This window comes from Manduca sexta, chromosome 24 (genome assembly GCF_014839805.1).
Source record: "Manduca sexta isolate Smith_Timp_Sample1 chromosome 24, JHU_Msex_v1.0, whole genome shotgun sequence".
Taxonomy (NCBI): Eukaryota; Metazoa; Arthropoda; class Insecta; order Lepidoptera; family Sphingidae; genus Manduca; species Manduca sexta.
Window position 1 is genome coordinate 2527676 of NC_051138.1, and position 18692 is coordinate 2546367.

The 18692-nt window shown below is 33.9% G+C and overlaps 1 protein-coding gene across 1 annotated transcript in view; it reads left to right on the plus strand.

Moving 5' to 3' along the window:
* The first annotated feature begins 2753 nt into the window (after positions 1 to 2753).
* The window catches only part of LOC115440647 (polypeptide N-acetylgalactosaminyltransferase 2), a 148387-nt gene continuing 132448 nt past the window's right edge, over positions 2754 to 18692 (plus strand). Inside the window, exon 1 of the mRNA XM_037442183.1 lies at positions 2754 to 3105. Within this exon, the coding sequence (XP_037298080.1) occupies positions 3013 to 3105 (93 nt within the window). The 5' untranslated portion in view covers positions 2754 to 3012. The remainder of the gene's footprint in view (positions 3106 to 18692) is intronic.

Consider the following 18692-nt stretch of genomic DNA (forward strand, 5'->3'; position numbering starts at 1 on the left):
GTGGGGTATACAGGGGTTGGGGACTCGGTCCAACGCTCGCTCGTATGATGCTATACTCCCGAGTGTCGACATTGAGCCGTAAGACCGGTGAAACCAACACAACCGTTCCACTCACCCCCCGGTGGTAGTGACGTTTTTCCCCCGCGGGAAAAAAGGTAAGGTAAGGTCAGTGGAATCAGCTGTACTTTATTAACTTAAAGTGAGGAAATTATGAAAAGATATTGTACACGTTTTGTAAACCTTTGGGAATTTCAACCTACGTGTATGACGTAAATTAAACCTACGCGATGTCCTTATAAGTGATATTTTTAATGTAGGGGAAAGTGGGGCGACACCGGATAGTTAAGAAAAGAACAAAACAATGTTAGTTAAAACATTATATATTTAAAAAATCAGCATCACTTATCGTAGTACATACATAAGACATACCTTTGGCGCAAAAATATCAGCGATCAATTATAATTATAAGAAGTAGGACTGGTTTTAACAAAAAAACATATTTCCGGATTCACCCCATACCTATGGGTAAAACCGGATACGCATATTTTATCAACGAGGTGAATATGTATACTACAAAATACCAAAATATATTAATTATTCCGAATATTGCAATGCATATAGCATGTAAAATAATATCTCTGGTGCAAAAGATCCAATACAACCTTCATGAGGCACTCCACTCTCTACTTCAGGCATGCCTTGCCACGTACCATACATCAGTGGACGAGGCTTGTCTGTATTTTTCCTAACAAATTAATTTTTGTATCCTCTTGACTATTTTTCTTTTATTTGATTTTTTTACCCATAACCCTAGTCTTTGCCTTTCTTTTCAACCTTTTTTTTTTCTTCTTTAACTTTTTTTTTTACCAACTTGTAGCTTATACCTTTGACATCAGAACTTTTACTAGAAGGACACTTTCGAATATTCGTCTTTAATTTTCCTGATTTGATTTTTAATTTGGTCTTGTAATTACAAGACCGCATTAAAATAAAAATCAAATCTAGAAAATTTTCATTCTTGGGTACATAACAAATAAGCGCTGCCAAAAGATATCCATTCTGTCTTCTAAAACGGAATTAATTGTCAAAACCATGTCAGCCTATTTGCTTTTTTGACGTAGGTCCGTGACATATTTAGGAACTGTCAAAAAAATGAGAAAAAGATTAATAGGTACAAAACACTAAAAATATATAATTAAACTAAATACTCAAAACATAAATCGAAACTTCGATCACTGGGGTGAAACCGGATATCCGATACAACCCCGTCCGAGTTCACCCCCCAAGTACTATAATTGAAATAATATTCACCAACCCTTTTTTTAGCTCAGGAAAACACTTCATATAGTTTTAATGGACTAAATATCCATGATATTATAAAAAAAAAATACAACATGGTATTTACTTATAACCAAAACCAATAAGAATATGTCAAACATTCGAAAATAATAGATCACTTACCTGTATTTTCGTTTTTTTCGTATAAACGGGCGCGATGAGAGTCTTTCCTGGCCACCATTTGTAACCACACTAAGCGAGCGTTTATGAGTGTCGGTCGAAGGTTTAGAACGCGACAGTAATATGCCTACTATGAAAATAGCCACTATCCACTGTTACCCCCTATCCGGTTTCCCCCCACTTTCCCCTACTCATGTTTACAAGTAAGTATTAATATGAAAAATTGGCATTTTTTGTAACTTTGAATGATTTCATAATTTCAAAACGCCTTTAAACCTTTTTGTGTTCTTATGAATAATCGTTTTTCTGATTTAATTTCTGTTTTAAACTTGAAAGGTTTTAATTCCTTTTAAATATACAAATAATATTTCGATTCAAATTCATATGTAAAAGCATTTTGAAAGTTTGAGTTTGTTGACCTAGTTATGTTGTATTTATATTTATTGATGAGGATTGTAATAATTATAGTAAGATGTCATCCTTCATGACGTACCATGTTTGCTTATATGTGTATGTACTATCATAAGTAATATGCGACTATAAAATACGATAATCGGCAATTGTCTTACATCCACAATGGTGATTGTTCTTTTTATTTTGGCCAAGAATCGGTCCAAAATTACGCGCCCCAATTTCTAAGAATCGCGACATTTTCAGAAAAATAGTGGAATATTGCCAAAAACCTGAGCATCTTTGTCCAATTACAAGACATGTTTTTGTCGATAAAGATATTGAAATATCTCAGACGACAAATTATTTAGTCAACGACCATGGAATTTTAATTATTTTATTTGCACAAACAAACTTTTCGATGGTGCAATAATTGGATAGTTTAAAAAAAAACTTAACGTGAATTTGGAAATATTGATTTTATTGCATGACTTTACATCTCATTGATCTTTAGAATTTTGTTCAAACCCGATCCCATATATGCTAAAAAATCAAATTTTTGCTACGCAGAAATATTTAATTAATAATTAATTTTCAATACATACGCTTTACGATTTAATATTTTAATTATAAACCGTAACAAAACAAAATTAACATTCCGTAAACTGATAAGTAAATTAATTTTTTATCGTTTCAATTCTAAACATAAAAAAATTATCACACTGCGAATACCTAACTATACTTATACATCTTTATTCCGATACTATCACAAATAATCCATTAACACGTTTGACGGTCCCTTAAAAGCTGTTACCGGAGGCAGGCTTTTGCGTCAGTTCGGCCGATCGGAGATAAGGTTGACCAAGGAGGAATTGCAGTGAGAGGGCCGCACGCACTTCTACGTAACACCTAACGGCCGAACTGTGCAAGTTCTATTTTCGTATGCGGTGTCGAGGACCGATATGCGCATGACCGGCGACTATCTGTATTATTCTGTTAAACAGTTCAGTCGGCAGACCGCAGCACGAAGCGCGGCCGCGCGCCGCTCGCCATCCGATAAAAAATCGTGAACACAAATAAAAACAAACGCGTGTACGTGTGTAACTAACAAGTTATATACAAGTGCTTCGATATAGTGACTCGTTCTAAATTTAAATTTTGAAAATGCGACGAAACGTCAAAATTTTGTTCCTTGTGGGGGCTGTGTGGATGTTTTTCCTTTTCTATTATATGCAACCAGATTCGGTGCAGACTAAGGTAGGACATTTAATTTAATTAAAACATATTTTTGTGAGATAGTTTTTTTACACTCAACCAGTATTGTTTATGATAAATCAGCTGTTAAGTTAGGGTACGGTACGAGCGCAGAGCTACACTGCGCATGACCCGTGCCTCCTACATAACACGATAAGTGCATTTAATATAATTAAAATGCAATCAAATATAACGTATGTTATTTGCCCATCTTAAAAATGCACTTTCATCGGCCTTGGCCGAGTTTACAGAGGAAAAGTGAGGCTGTAGGCGTGGGATAATTGCAGATTGCTACAGATGATACAAAAGCGTTGTGATTTGTAAATAATGACATGTTAATTAGTATTTGTTAACATACAACGTGCAGTTTACGAAGGCTTTAAACCGCTCATTAAAGTTTTAAACACTTGACAGTTCTATAAAGTATGCGGTGTTCATGTAGGCAACTTATACAGGAAAAAAAATCTTTCCTCTCGTTTCGAAGTTTTTTTTATAATTTTATATTTTGTCGCAAACCGCGCTTTTTAAGTGAATGTTGGAATTTAGGTGTTATTGTTGAACAAGGTTATTAAAAAGTCAATTTGAATTTTAAGTTGATCCGCGCGAGACACTCCTAATTTTATTCAAATTTTCGACTTATACAACTTGTCAAATTGAATATGAAAATGTTTATACATCGCGTTTATTAATAGCACTTTTTAATGTTTTAGGCAAACAATAAACGATATTTTTGTTTTTTTTTAACGAAAAAAGACAATAAAACAACTACTAATATATTAAAGTATATCATAATTTTATTTATAAAATTATTTAAGTTTACACTACGTAAATACAAACTTATTAAATAATTTTACATATCCATCTCATTATAGTAGTAATCGATTTCCGAGGAAATTAATTATCAGTAATTTTATGCTTTTGTTCAACCTTCCGATGTAAAAGTAATCAATGAAGTAATTACGCGGTTATATGCATTAACAATACAGTTTTTACTACAGTCTGGTGTAGAAAAATTGTGGACTGCAACCTTGTGGACGTGGATTCGAAGTCCACGCGGAAATATTATTCTTACTTAAGTTATTGTTTTCTTAAGGTATTGTGATGATTGTATTTGAGAGTCCGCCTAGGTAGGTACCAGCAGCAGTATGTAGTCACTGTTGTGTTCCGGTTTGAAGGAAATTATATCCAGTGTAACTACTGGATATAAGACCTAACATCCCATCCCTTAGGATGAGGAGCGCAGTGGAATGTCAAACAATACTTACTTAGTAATTCAAGGTATTGGATGGGCTGCTGTTAATGGGCGGTCATATCGCTTACCATCAGGTGAACGGCAAGCTCGAATCGTCATTCAAAGCAATAAGAAAAACCTTCAATAACAATTTTTCTCGGAGTACAATTTTTTATAGGCGACTGATACATACAACGTGGTTTTTCACCCAATTAATTATGAAACCATATAACAGCAATAAAAATAATAGCGAACAAATAACTTTAATGAAACAAACCAATGCAACAGTTATAAAACTATATGGTATAAAAAATGCTAATCATAAAATATACTAAGTGATATGATCTTAATAAAATATTACACTAAATGAGAATGGCCGAATTATGCAACTATTAACTGTATCATTATGAACGAGGCTTTGCAGTTATATCACGATTTTTAAATTATCTCACATTTTTCTTTTTCATACTAATGCTTGCGACCTTAGTTATATAGTTAACGTCTATAAATAAATAGATAATATATTGTTACTTTCTATTGGTGAAAGAAATTTCAGAATCAAAAGACTTAAAAAAGGCGGCGGGTAGCGGATGGATGCGGGCTGTTCATAATCGAGATGGTTGACGCTCTATTGGGAATGCATACGTCCAGTAGTAAACGGCAATAGCCTGATTATAAAATAATATAATAGAGCTTTCATCATCATCATCAGCTACATAAAGTCCACTGCTGAACTTAGACCTCCCCCAAAGATTTCCAGACTGACCTGTCGAAAGTGTGTTTCTGCAACTTTTATCAAGTCTTCTGTCCACGTTGCTTTCCACGTCCAACGCTACGCTCGCCAGTACGTGGACTTTGCCCCATCGCCCATCAGTTTTACGAGCTATATGCCCTGCTCACAGATCAAGAGAGCTTTATAATTACTCAATACTCATATACAATAAAAATTACTCTGTTATAATTACGTAATTCAGCACGGATCACACTCACCGATTGCCGTTATGTGCGTCGCGCATCCGGGACGATTTTGTACCACCAATATCGTCACGGTCGAAATCTAGGGTTAAGTGTTCAAAAACGGCCATTAGGGCTTTATTTTTATTCATTTTGTGCTAAAATTTGTCTAATGGCATTCATAATTAGAGTGTAAATGGAGACGAAGTAAATTTAGTCACGACTTATCACGTATATTTTACAATTGAAGTTATTTTGACACGAGGTCATGCATTTCGTTATATTAGCATTTAATATTAAAGTAAATTTTCACAATTTTATAAATGTCTAATTCTGCTGTTCCATTACAGATTTAGGCAATTAAAAAGAAAATTTACGCATGTTTAAAACTTACCTTAGCTTTAGCTCTCGGCTTCGCTGTGTGAAAGAGTTTTTGCTAGGATACAAAGTCTATGTCCTTTCCAGAATGCCAAACTATCTTAATACCAAATTTCATTGAAATCCGTTCAGTAGTTTTCGAGTTAATCGCATTGAAACAAACACATGCGGTGGGAGACTTTGTTTTATAACATGTAAGAATAGTTACAAACCACTCTATCTAATCTCTGCCTACACTAATGGCACACAAACGTAATGTTATATAATGTAATAGACATTACCCACATTTCGGTAATAACTCGTAAGTGGCAGCCCTAGTAGGCGCCGGACTTGAACCCAATACCTGTCTCCGACATTCACTTTTCGTATCATCTTCGGTTACATCACACATTACGTTTTGTACCTTGTATTTCATATAACAAGGTCTAATTCACACTTCTTTCATTTATGTTGCAAGCTTTACTTTTTTTCTTGTATAGTATAATCACCAGCCTTGATTTAGAAATGTACTTATAGTTATAAAATAATTCGTATTTAGAACCAGTTATTTACTTAATATTTGTGGCGATAGCCAAGTTGGTTGTGGAACGGACTGCCGAGATGAATGTCCGCAGATTCAAATCCCAATGGGCACACACCTCTGACTTTTTTGAAAAATTATGTGCGTATTCTTTGTGAATTATCGCTTGCTTTACCGGTGAAGGAAAATAGTGTGAGGAAATCTGCATACCTGAGAAAATTCTCTAGTAGGAATTTTTAGGGTGTGTGAAGTCTACCAACCTGCACTAGGCCAGCGTAATGGACTAAAGCCTATTCCCTCTCAGAAGTAGAGGAGGCCAGTGCCCAGCAGTGGGATAGTTTATAACCCAGGGCTGATATTATTATTTATCGGCACATTGACGTCAGCGCGACGCCTTACCCAATAATTTGTCTCAAATCAGATATTCATCAATAGGTTAATGAGACAGATTTCACCACAGATTCCAGTGGATGCGATAATCACCCGAGCTTAGTTAATTAAAGATCATATTACCTTCCACGTGTAAGGCAGCCATGCGTCCATAGCTCTCGAAGCCTGTCAGATTCGCTCATTATGTGAGATCGGCTTATATTACAACAGAGATACTTCCTTTGATAATGGTTTATAACGTAATGAGTGACTGATCATTGATAAGGCAATTTCTTTCTTATTTCGTATAATATAAGTCGTTTTTATAGGACCACCTTCCTTTTATTACACTTTTGTTAGATATAAATCTTTATTTTTACACTCCAAACCTTTTCCTACAACACACGATAAATTACAAACATAAACTTAACTATAAATTATATCATACTATTGTCCATAGAGTTCTCTAGTTTATACAATAGTGCGCGCGCGCAGTTCGAAAGCAGTCAAGTATGTCGTGAACAACTTGGACCTTGAATGAGACCCTGGGGTCAAGTTACTGGCACTTTATACCAACCAAGATTATAAATAGGCGTGTTAATTAATTGATTACAGTTTAGATAATACGTATAAGGTACAACGCGGATATAATACAAAAGACATATGTTACGTTCGTTATATTTCTGTGAGCACTTGCAATACGCCTTTGATTCGACTGTAGCGTTAAAAATGGACCGCGCTGTCTTATTTATTTCCTACTAGCTGACCGGACAGACGTTGTCCCGTCGTAACTATGAATTTGCAGCGCGCATTGTGTCAATCGCTTACATTTATTTCAAACAATTTAGTTATATAAAATTAATATTTTCGTAAAATTTTCTTAAATTTTCTAATTTTAATTTTTTCTTTCATAAGAACATTCTCCTGACAATAACAAACAAAACAAAAAGAAAATAATGGAATCGGTCCAGCCGTTCACGCGTGATGGCGTGACCAAGAGATATAGGGATTCATTTTTATATATATATAGATTAGTTTTGTTACTGGCTCGTCTGCCTAATTTCATATTTCGAACAAAGTAATTAAATTACTCTCTGAAATATCCGTCCAAATAGGTGCATAATATACGAGTATTGCTTAGCCAGAAAAAACGGTAAAAACATGTTTACGGCACCGCCCGTGCGTTAGTAGTATACTTGTTTGTATCGTCGTTGTAAGTATCCGTATACTTATTTTTAGGGAAAAAATCGTTAATTTGTATTTACATAACAGGCACTTGAAATTGTCAATATAGTGTTCCCGTACTATAAATATCGATCTTTTTAAAAGGCACTTAATAATGACTACAGTATTTGACGACTACCTCATATTATTATAAGCATAAAACCTTTTTTTTATATATATACTGACACGATAAATTGATCCCACTGCACCTGATGGTGAGTGGAGTGGGTTCCATTAGAATGGCAACTGACGAGAGATGGTTACCCCTCGATGGTCGACACAATTATGCCGGCCTGTTGGAACTGGACATACATAGACTGATCGCTATGGCAAGTTTTAACACCTTGTACGATTGTCACTATCCAAGCGGATATAAAATATATCCTACCACCACCTTAATGTCCCAGAATAAGATAGTATCGTGGTAAACATCTGCCAGCTAAAGTGTTAGTAGAACACAAGCATATTCCGTTCTACTGCCGGTGTTAAATTGGCCGTATTTTAAGCGTTTTCTTCCACTCGATTTCCTTCTTCCAGTGTTATTAAATTTTATTATCGCGCTGTATAAATAATGCGCTTTCATAATGAAGACATTATTTTTTCCTTGACTACTCAACAACAATGTGGTACTTGTGCTTGGCAACTGCCGTTTAATAAGGTCATTTTTACATTGCGTTAAAGAAAATCACATATTCACATTTACCTGTGCTAACATTGTGCCAACAAACATCAATTAATAACAATTATTTTCGCCAAAAATCAAGGATTTATTCTCCCGATTTTTTATACTTTAGTGCGAATGTGGATAGTAGATGATTTTAACATTGCGTTACTAAAAAAAATCACATATTCATCTTTACCTTTGCTAACATAGTGCCAAAAATCATCAATCAATTTTCTTACAAACTTCAAAATTTGCTAAAATCATCTTTACGTAATGATTTCTTTTATATACACAAATGTTAGACATTAAAATAAAACTATTTATCTCAGTCCGCCCCGTGACCACGAAAGTTGCAGTCTTCGAAACATCAGGCGAAAATTATAATAAAAAACTGCAAAATAGTTTTATTTTAATATCAACTTTAAGTGATTGTTAATACGGTAAGAATTATTTGAGGAAATCGAAGTCTTCAAGTATTCTTCCTAGTTTAAACCTTGCTATGAATAGACCAAACTTATAAATGCATAAGTTATTTTGATTTCCTATAATACATTACTAAGATATTTGGTAGAAAAATACATACATATGAACGACGCCGCATAAAAAGGCTAGTTGTATTACAAAAAACAACGTAGATTATTTCTATATTAATACATTTATAGTATATCTTGATATTTGTAATAAAATTGGTAAAATATATCTCTAAACCTTTTATTTGTACAAGGAGTCAAAATTTAAATTAACTATTTTGCTATTAAAACATGCCATGAAGAGAGTGAGACAAAGCTATCGAGTTAGAAAGAGTCAGCGCACCCCTGTCGAAGACAGTAGGGGTGTTCCGATCGATATGGTGTGGGGATGAAAATATTGCAGTCAATGGACCTGTACCCTGTCGAGGGGTAAGGCCGGCATAGTAATAACGATTTTATACAAATTGTAATCGACTATCTACAAATAGTAGTTATACCACATAGAACTTTGTATTCAAGCATTTTGTGACTCCAGGCTCGTTACTCTCTAACATTTTCCAATCAAAGACACGTTAAACTGATATACAAACTTTTTTGATATTGATAATAATTAATTCCTATATTATAAGATCCAGTCTCCCTGTGACCATGAAGGCTGCAGTCTTCGAAACGTTCGAAAACTATAATATAAAACACCGCATTAAAATCCGTATAAATAACTTTATACCAATGTCTAACATTCGCGTAAACATAAGAAATCATTTAGTTCCTAATTCGATTTTTATTAAAGGAACGGTAATAGAGCGTGAATCTATAGTATGACTGGAAGACCCTAGTGTACTGAGGGTTAGGCTGAGCTTCTCCGACCCGCGCCTACGTGTTTTTGGAGTCAATGTCTTAGGAATCCGCCTCTTACCCGAGCATACAGTATAGACAAAATTTTAGAATAAAATATTATCTACTAGTTGAATTCAAAACCTCATAGTTCAACATCGTCCACTCCATCAACTATTCTACTTAACATACCATTAAAATACTCCAATGTTTCCCAACGAAACTATGTTCCCTTTTAACTTTCCCTTATCTTCTGTTTACATTATCAACCGTTTACAAACACAAGATAAAAAACATAGCAGCTTATCTTTAAGTACGCATTACACTTAACTTTGGTTATGCTTTACTACATTATTACTGTCATTCGATAGTTGTTGCCAGCAACAAACATTTATAACGCCGATGCCACATGAATGAGTTATTAAAATTAATTCGAGAAGCAAAAAATTTGTAAATAAAAAAAAAATCCGCCGGCGAATTCCTAGTATGACATTTAACATAGTTTAAGTAAATATGGAGGAGAATATATGGTATAAATACCTAATAGGTATTTATGATTTTGAGATTCGATTTCAAAACGCATTAGCGATGATATTGACTCTATAATGCATATAGCATTAAAACCGCCTTTATATCTTGTGTACGAACTTAAATAAATAAATTAACCTCAGTGTGGACTGTAGCGTAGCTATTAGGAAGTGCAAATACTTGTGGCAAAAAATAATTCATTTCTGCTTTATTACCTCGCACAACTCTCGACTTTATGTGTAATATAATATAGTATACTAACGGTTGTCAAGGTATCACCAAATACAATACACCTAATTCATGAAAAGGTGATATTTATTTACATTACTACATATGCCTGGTGAAAATAATAGCATATAATGTTATACACCTTCGGTTATAAATTATTAAATTAGCGGTTGCAAACCGAAAACTAATCTAATTTAGCTAAGCTCCTATACTTACTGCAGCTTAGCTACACATAGTGTGCGTGCTGGGGCCTTATTCTCTATCCCGCACGTTATTTTGACAGTGCGTAACAAGCACGTAACACAACGCATCATGTTTAGGACTATAGAAATTTGGCTTACAGAATACCATTCCACGCACATTTCTCGAAAATAACATGACACGGCCGCGTTACGCGTTTACACTATCATACAGAATAAGGGCCTTGTATATAAGTAAAATATCTTACCGGTGCTAACTAAGGTAAATTAAGTAAGTTTCTTTGCTGGTGGTAGGATATATTTTATATCCGTCCGGATACCGACCACCGTACACAAAGTGTTAAAACTCGCCAAAGGGCCCACGTAAATGTGTCACGTTCAGAATCAGCCTGTGTATATCCGGTTCCAACAAGCCGGCATAATTCTGTTGACTGCCGAGGGGTAATCATCTCTCATCAGTCGACATTCTATTCTTACACATTTAGGTTGCTCGACAAGAACCAAAAATAAAGTTATTTCATCTATCAAAAAATCTTAAAGGCATAAAATCAAATAACCTTCAGCAAAAATCTGGATATTCGATAAACCCTTTCTAGTCGACAACCGCATAGAGTGTAAACATTCTCATGAATACCGAAGGTCGAGATAAATGTTTTTATCGGAAGGTGGAAATCTCTCGAACACGCACGTTTTACGAAAACAGACAGAAGTCACGAAGATCTTTTACTTGAGAACACTTTCTTTTTCGTTATAGTACAATTTAGTCTACGTTTTATTTATAATAGGCATGTTCGAGATTATTGACGATAATCAAATTGTCGTTTGTTGGATGTAACCTTAAACTATTGTCTAACGATGTAAGCATTGTTTTGAACCTACTTTACATTGAATATAATTTACGCATATTTGACCTATGTTATTAATTTATCAACCTAATCAATAAACAATAGGGAAATAAGATATATTGAGTTAAGCCTGTAGATAAGCGCTACGACTACCCATTGCTAGTTAAATTACAAAAATCTTCGAATTACGAAATATTTCTTGTCACTGCGGAAGTACGATATTTCACGACGCGAACTACACTGTGCCTGTTACCCTGAGAAATGTCTGTCATGGGCCTAGCGGAAGAGGGGAAAGGGTGGACGGCGCCAATCCTAGAATCGTCTTTGTCCACCGTAGAAAAAGCCTCGTGTCGTACAGGCCTTTTATTTATTTATTTAATAATTGAACCAACAAAGTGAACAACATAACATACATACACAAAACAATACTTCAAATTACACTCGGTAGATGCCACCTTAATTATAGGTACAAATAACAAGCTTGAACAGACAGCAGCCAAAAAATAAATATAATAATATTGCTTTTTTTGCTCCCGCCAGTTAGGGAGAGCTCCCTAGACAAAATCCGTAACCACACGAGTCCCCAATGGTCTCAGTTCATTACCCTGAGTAGATTTTGAGTATTATTAGTCAGAGAAGCAGTGACTGTAAGGGTCTTCAAACCGGAATATAATTCTTGATGACAAAAATTTACCCGTCTGTTCAAGACTCCTGGGCAACGGGACTCTATTTAGGAATTGTTGTCAGTACTTCTTCTAGAAGTGAAAATTCATGTAGACTAAATCAGTGGATCTTTTCTAACAAAAATCGATCTTCATTTTAACCTTATTTGGAATGGACGATAATGCATAAAAAGAAAAGAAAATACTTTTTGGTGGTATGATATATTTTATATACGTCCGATTAGCGGTCACCGTAAACAAGGTGTTAAAACCCGCCATAGTGGCCTACGTAAGCGTCGCGTTCCGAGATCAGCCTGAATATATCTGGATGCAACAAGCCGGAATAATTGTGTCGACTACCGTGGGGTAATCATCTCTCGTCAGTCGACATTCTATTTGACCGCACTCCACTTACCATCAGGTCACTTCGTCGTATCCGCATAAAAACCATCAGTCGGTTTCTAAGACACAACATTTGAATGAGGTACTCTTATTCTTCACCATACACACCATGACTAATAAGCATAATACTATCATAAATAACGATAATACAGTCACCATCACCACGAAATTTAAATCCGGCTGAATTAAAAAGGCATTCGATTCCATTATTAACCCTAAATGTCCACGTTTAGCTAATTCGACGACATATTCCATTCACGTTTTAGAAAGTATTGTCTAGGGTTAGTTTTAAACCGAGTCACGAACGACTAACGACTTAACTCGTATCCACTTCATTAGAAGTAGTTAACTACGCATGCCCTTTGGAAGGGACAACTTCAATATAGTGATGGTACAATTGTGAACACCTTGCTAAAATGGTTTATTTGTACTTTGGAAGCATTGACGTATGTTATATAGACACGAACGTCCACATATACTATTTGTTCAAAATCTGAACTAAAATAGCAACCGAAACATCACTGTTATAATCTATTTATTCACTTGAACAACAATTAATTTTACTAATATTTTTTATTCACATCCAAGTTTGCACATATAGCGTTTTTATATTATGAGCGCCGCTCCGTACACAGCCACAAGTATCAATATTGACACCGTACTAAAATCAGTTTGAATGGATAACAGTTCAATTCAGTTGAAAACAGTGAATGTTCGGAACGCCAAATATAGTACGTAGTACATATATCGATTTTTGGAAGGGCCTAAATCAACTAACTTCTAAGGATAGTTTGCTTATCGATAATGCTTTAGGAATGACCCATATAAAAAATCTATACTAAATAGTTTTATTAGGTATGCTGGCTCAGAAATCCAGTTAAATAGCTGGAGTAATTAGGCTAACTCCAAATGATAGAATATTATCTCGTTAACTGTCCATCAGCAAAATGGACGAACAAAATTATAAATAATTAACTTAGTTCTTTATCAGTATTTATTAGTTCGCTCTTTTGATACGAAAGACATGATGGAAAGTGTTATTAGTGGACAGTAAGAGACATAACTTCTACTGTCTAACGACGAGGAATACAATGCACTGCAAGTTATATTTCAAATTAATAACTGGTTGCATAATTGTTGCTTACCACGCAACTGACATGTTCTTTAAAAAAAAATTCCCAATTATGTCAGTATATTTTAAATCCGTGATAAATTCATAAAATATATTTATAGATGTGACTATATTTAGGCAGGATTCCGTCATTGTGTTTACTAAAACTTGGATTGGATCCTAATAATTTTCCTTATATTAAATAAATCTAGAGTACTAATATTATATTATGGACATTGGAAAGATTATCATACGAAAATTTCGCGCTCATTCGATGGTAACTCAATCTATCGTGAAAAAGCAAAATACTAATATAATACTAAATATTTTTATATATTGTGATTTACACGTTTTTAATGCCCATATTGGCATATTTTCTGTAAATATATTATTTGTTTATTATAATCTAAGGACACTGAGAAATCTTGTTTGGAACACTTTGATCCTAAATCCGGCCTGTAACTAACTATATTGTTTAATGTTTTATATACTTACATCTCATGGGATGAACAATAGAAATGACCGAGTATTACAGGCAGGGTGGCTTTGTTTTTTATTGGTGAGTAAAGTCGGGACGCTGGAGCTAATGGTAAGCATAGTGTAGTCTATCTAAACTACGTTTACGATAGCGAAGTCTACATCGTAATACATTCAGCCGTTTCTATGTAATATGCGATAAAATTAACGTACGCATTATATAAGTGCAAATGGATTTATACTGACGTTTCATACAATCATACTAAGCGACAGTCAATAAACTTTTGAGTAGTGCTATTTAAGTTTTGATTTTTAAATGAAAATTTCTGAAAATTAAACTATTTACTTTATAACAATATCTTTGTAAAACCTAGATCAAACGACACAGAAAAATCTGGTAATTCCAAATATTTGTATAACAAATTTTTGGTATATTTGTCGTTTAGATATTATTGCCTGACAAGCCTCGATATACAAGTACCTATAAATGCGCTAGTACCATTAGTTTATGATTCGAATCATCAATGATTATGAAAGTTATAATCACTGCTTTCATATCCACTAAATACCATATAAATAGCAAGCGATTTACATCTCTATCGCCTAAGCTTAGTATTTAAATTTGTTTAAAACGATATAATTGTTTATCGTGTCGTTTTGACCTGTTGATAAAACAGCAGTTCATGGAATTATATCCATCTTGGTTTGATGACTGTCCCCTGTGTGCAAAAAGTAATAACTGTATAGTATTTTTAAGTAATTAAAATAAATTCTTTGTTTGTTTCCATGGTGAATGATAGCCTTTATATTTTTGTTCCAAATTTGAACAAATCACTAAATATTTTTTTTATTAAAAAACCATCAATTTGGAAGAATAATAAACAGAAACCTTCCTAAAACGATTATGTCTAAAATGCATATTAGATAATATATTTGAATCATCTTTATAAGTATTTACTGATGCATGGTGGTACAACAAAGAGACCTAGTAACCAATTACTGATGCATGGTTGTACAATAAGGAGGCAGACCTAGTAACAAATTGTTTGCTTATAAAGATTTATAGTTTCAAAACCATAAAATGTTATTTCCTCTCACAGTGACGGCCTTGACTGGCACTTAACCGCTCACCTACATATTATGTCGAAGCGTGAATCACGCATGTATGTCGGTCAGCGGCTGCCATTTATGATAACAATGCAGCTGTCAAACGCTGGTCAGTGACATATATGATTTTGGTTACTAGTTCGCTTGGGTGTCATTTCCTAGCAAGGGCCGTGATTTTTATTACTGAATGCGCGTGCGGCCGATATTCCATTTTCAAATAGACAAAACTGAAATGATATCGGTGTTACCCGACAGATAACTGGTATTAACCAACAAGAACCGGTATTACCCGACGAGAACCGGTATTACCCGACAAAAATCGGTATTACACGACTTAAATTAGGTTATAGATTTTTATATGTAAACGGAATAAATAATGATCATACCGACGTGCAAAGTGCTATCACTCCTTTATCTTGAAATGTATCATAAACTCTACATTCAGATTCAATAGAGAAATAAAAATAAACTTGTCATAAATCTTGATAAAGAACTCGTTATCATGCTCAACTGTTTGTAAATAACTACTGATAGTTGATAAGAACCATGTCGTAGTTTCGATTGATAACAAATTGAGTTCGCTTTAGACGTATTGTATAAGGGTGTGTATACAACTGAATGATGATAAGACAGTCGCATTTACTAAATTTGGCTAACTATAATACCCTATTAAATCAAAATATATGTATTGTTATATTTAAGCAGGTTGGATTAATTACTTGTTTTTAGTACCTAAAAATGTACGGGTGTTAAATTAATTAATGAGTAAAAAACGCTCCAATATCAACATTAATTTACATACTTCAGTTTTAAAATTCAAGCCTTAGATTATTTCACGTATATGGAAATAAAATTCGAAATTGAAAAATATCTTTATACTTTAATACTATGTTAAATCATTGTTCCAATCATATGAGTAATGTCCAGGAAGCTTCTGTTACTGCATAATCAAACTACCAGCGTATTGAGCTATGATCCTAGACCTTTGACCGTACGAACGTACAGTCAACAATAAAAGTAGCTGAACAAATTCAAAACCTTAAATCGTCGATATAAATAAAAAAAAATTATCGTCAAAATATCTTTTTTCTTTGCATGGTGTAAAGTCAATTCCTTATATTATTTTTGTGAGGAAAACATCAATGTTGGTAAGAACACAAAAGTGTACAAACGATTTGAAGTTTTAAATTGGTTCAGCCACTTTTGCGGCTAACTCTACATAGATAGAACAATGCATCACGAACCAACTGCAGTGAGGCAGTAATTATGTTCTAAATGGATTAGTTCCCAATCGGAAACAAATGAATAAAAACGATATTGAACATCATACAACAAAAGAAGATATAATAAGTGTAAATTTTTTTTATTAAATAAAATAAATTGTGATTTCAATTTTAAATTTATTTCACTCCACAATTGTTAAAATATAGGTTTTATTAATTAGGAAAAGTACACAATCGTGGACCCTGGGCACAGCAACGTAGAAAGAAGGAGAAACTTTTCCTTAAATAAAAAAATGTTGTTAAACAAGTTATTAATTTGTTTCCTTTTAAACTATTAGTCTAAATAAATGTTATATAGTGAATGTCACGATTCTTCTGAATACTTAAAATTCTCTCCCCGCCACCCCAGTAACACGCAAATACCATTTACATTCACCAGCTGTATTTTTAGATTGTCACAAGAAACTGTTATTACCTAATAAAACAAAAATGTATGCAAATAACTTACTCATAGCAAACAAAGAGAATTTCGCGCTTTGTTACGTCTTTTGTTACATCGATTATAATGTCTATTTGTTTTTGTTTAGTGTTAGATAAAAAAGTGAATGTTGTGTTCACCTACATAATAGAAGGATTTATTATTCCAATATTCGTCCACCTACGAGGTAGACGGATGACCTAGTAAAAGTTGCAAGAGGTCGCTGGTTGCTGGCCGCTTCCAATAGGTCTGGAAATCTTTGGGAGCAGCCCGTGTTCAGCGGTGGACATTCTGCGGCTGATAATAATGATGATGATTATTCCAATATTATGTACGGCCTCGCAGACCGTGCAGGTTCTAGGGTATCTCATTTTCTGGCAATTAAAAGGTTTGAAGTCGTAGCGTGTTGCTTGTAATGAATGTGTCAAGGAAAATAAATCTCTTCTTCTTTCTTCTAGTTTGGGTGTTTAGGGGTGATGGTCATTTACCATCAGGGCACTAACGTTTGAAATAATCTTTCAAATCCTCTAGTATAAATGTCATTGCCTTTACCAATCCGTAGGCTCAGATTAAATTTGCAGAAAGGATTTATCTCAGTTTTCGTGACGACTTCATGACGTCAACCTTCTCAGTGGAACCAAATCCCGGGCAAATCAATTCCTTAGTGTCAGCTATAAATAAATATGAAGTGTCACGATGACTGTTTCTGCAAATCATGATTTGGACGTGTAAATTCCATTACTTCTTTCGGCGTATTATTTATCAAATGTTGTTATTGTTTATTGAATAAATCTGCGATGGAATCTAAAGTTTTATGGAAGAAATAGACTTTAAACAAAAGAGGCGATACTTGGTTGTTATCCTTGAGCTTAAGCCGAAGTATCACTTTAACAGGTAAATACAAAATCGCTCGAATATTGACATTTACGGCAATTCATTGCCATTCATAGATTTTTTATCAAGTCTGTATTCAAATTCATTTTGACATTGTGTTACTAAATGATACCACATACTTATCTACTTGAAACTAAAACTTTATAATAAGTTACTTGAGCCGTAGATGTTAAAGAAAAAGTGTAAATTTCAAACAAGATTATAATAATAAAAAGTAATTTTAATTTTACGCGCCCTGATGCTACTACTACTACTCTAAGAGAATTCATCGCAGCGGCATCAGTCAGTAAAACACTTACGCACACGCCATATTCGCATTAAACTACAAAATGATCAAGGATACAGAAAACGAAAACCAGGATTTTTGGTGAAAATACTCATTATTAATGACACAATATTAGCAAACGTGAAGACGAGTATTACCACATAGAAAGAAAAATACTATACATGGTTATTTACTACCAAGTATATATATACCTGTATAGTATTTTTCTTGCACTTTGCATGCAATGCGATAAAGTTACTTCTCTCAGGGTATACCATGATAAATTAACATTAACACACAATTTATCTATATTTTTCTATATAATTATACCAAATAATATCTCATTTCATCCAATAACATGAACATTGTATTTTGTAAAGTACGATAAAAATAACAAAAACAAAATCCATTCAGAGTTTCCTAAAATAGGTTTTATTATACTACAAAAAGAGCTCTAAATACTCAAACGCCGAATAAAGTAAAGTGCTGAAGATATTGTGCAAAATAAAAACTTTATTATAGTTTT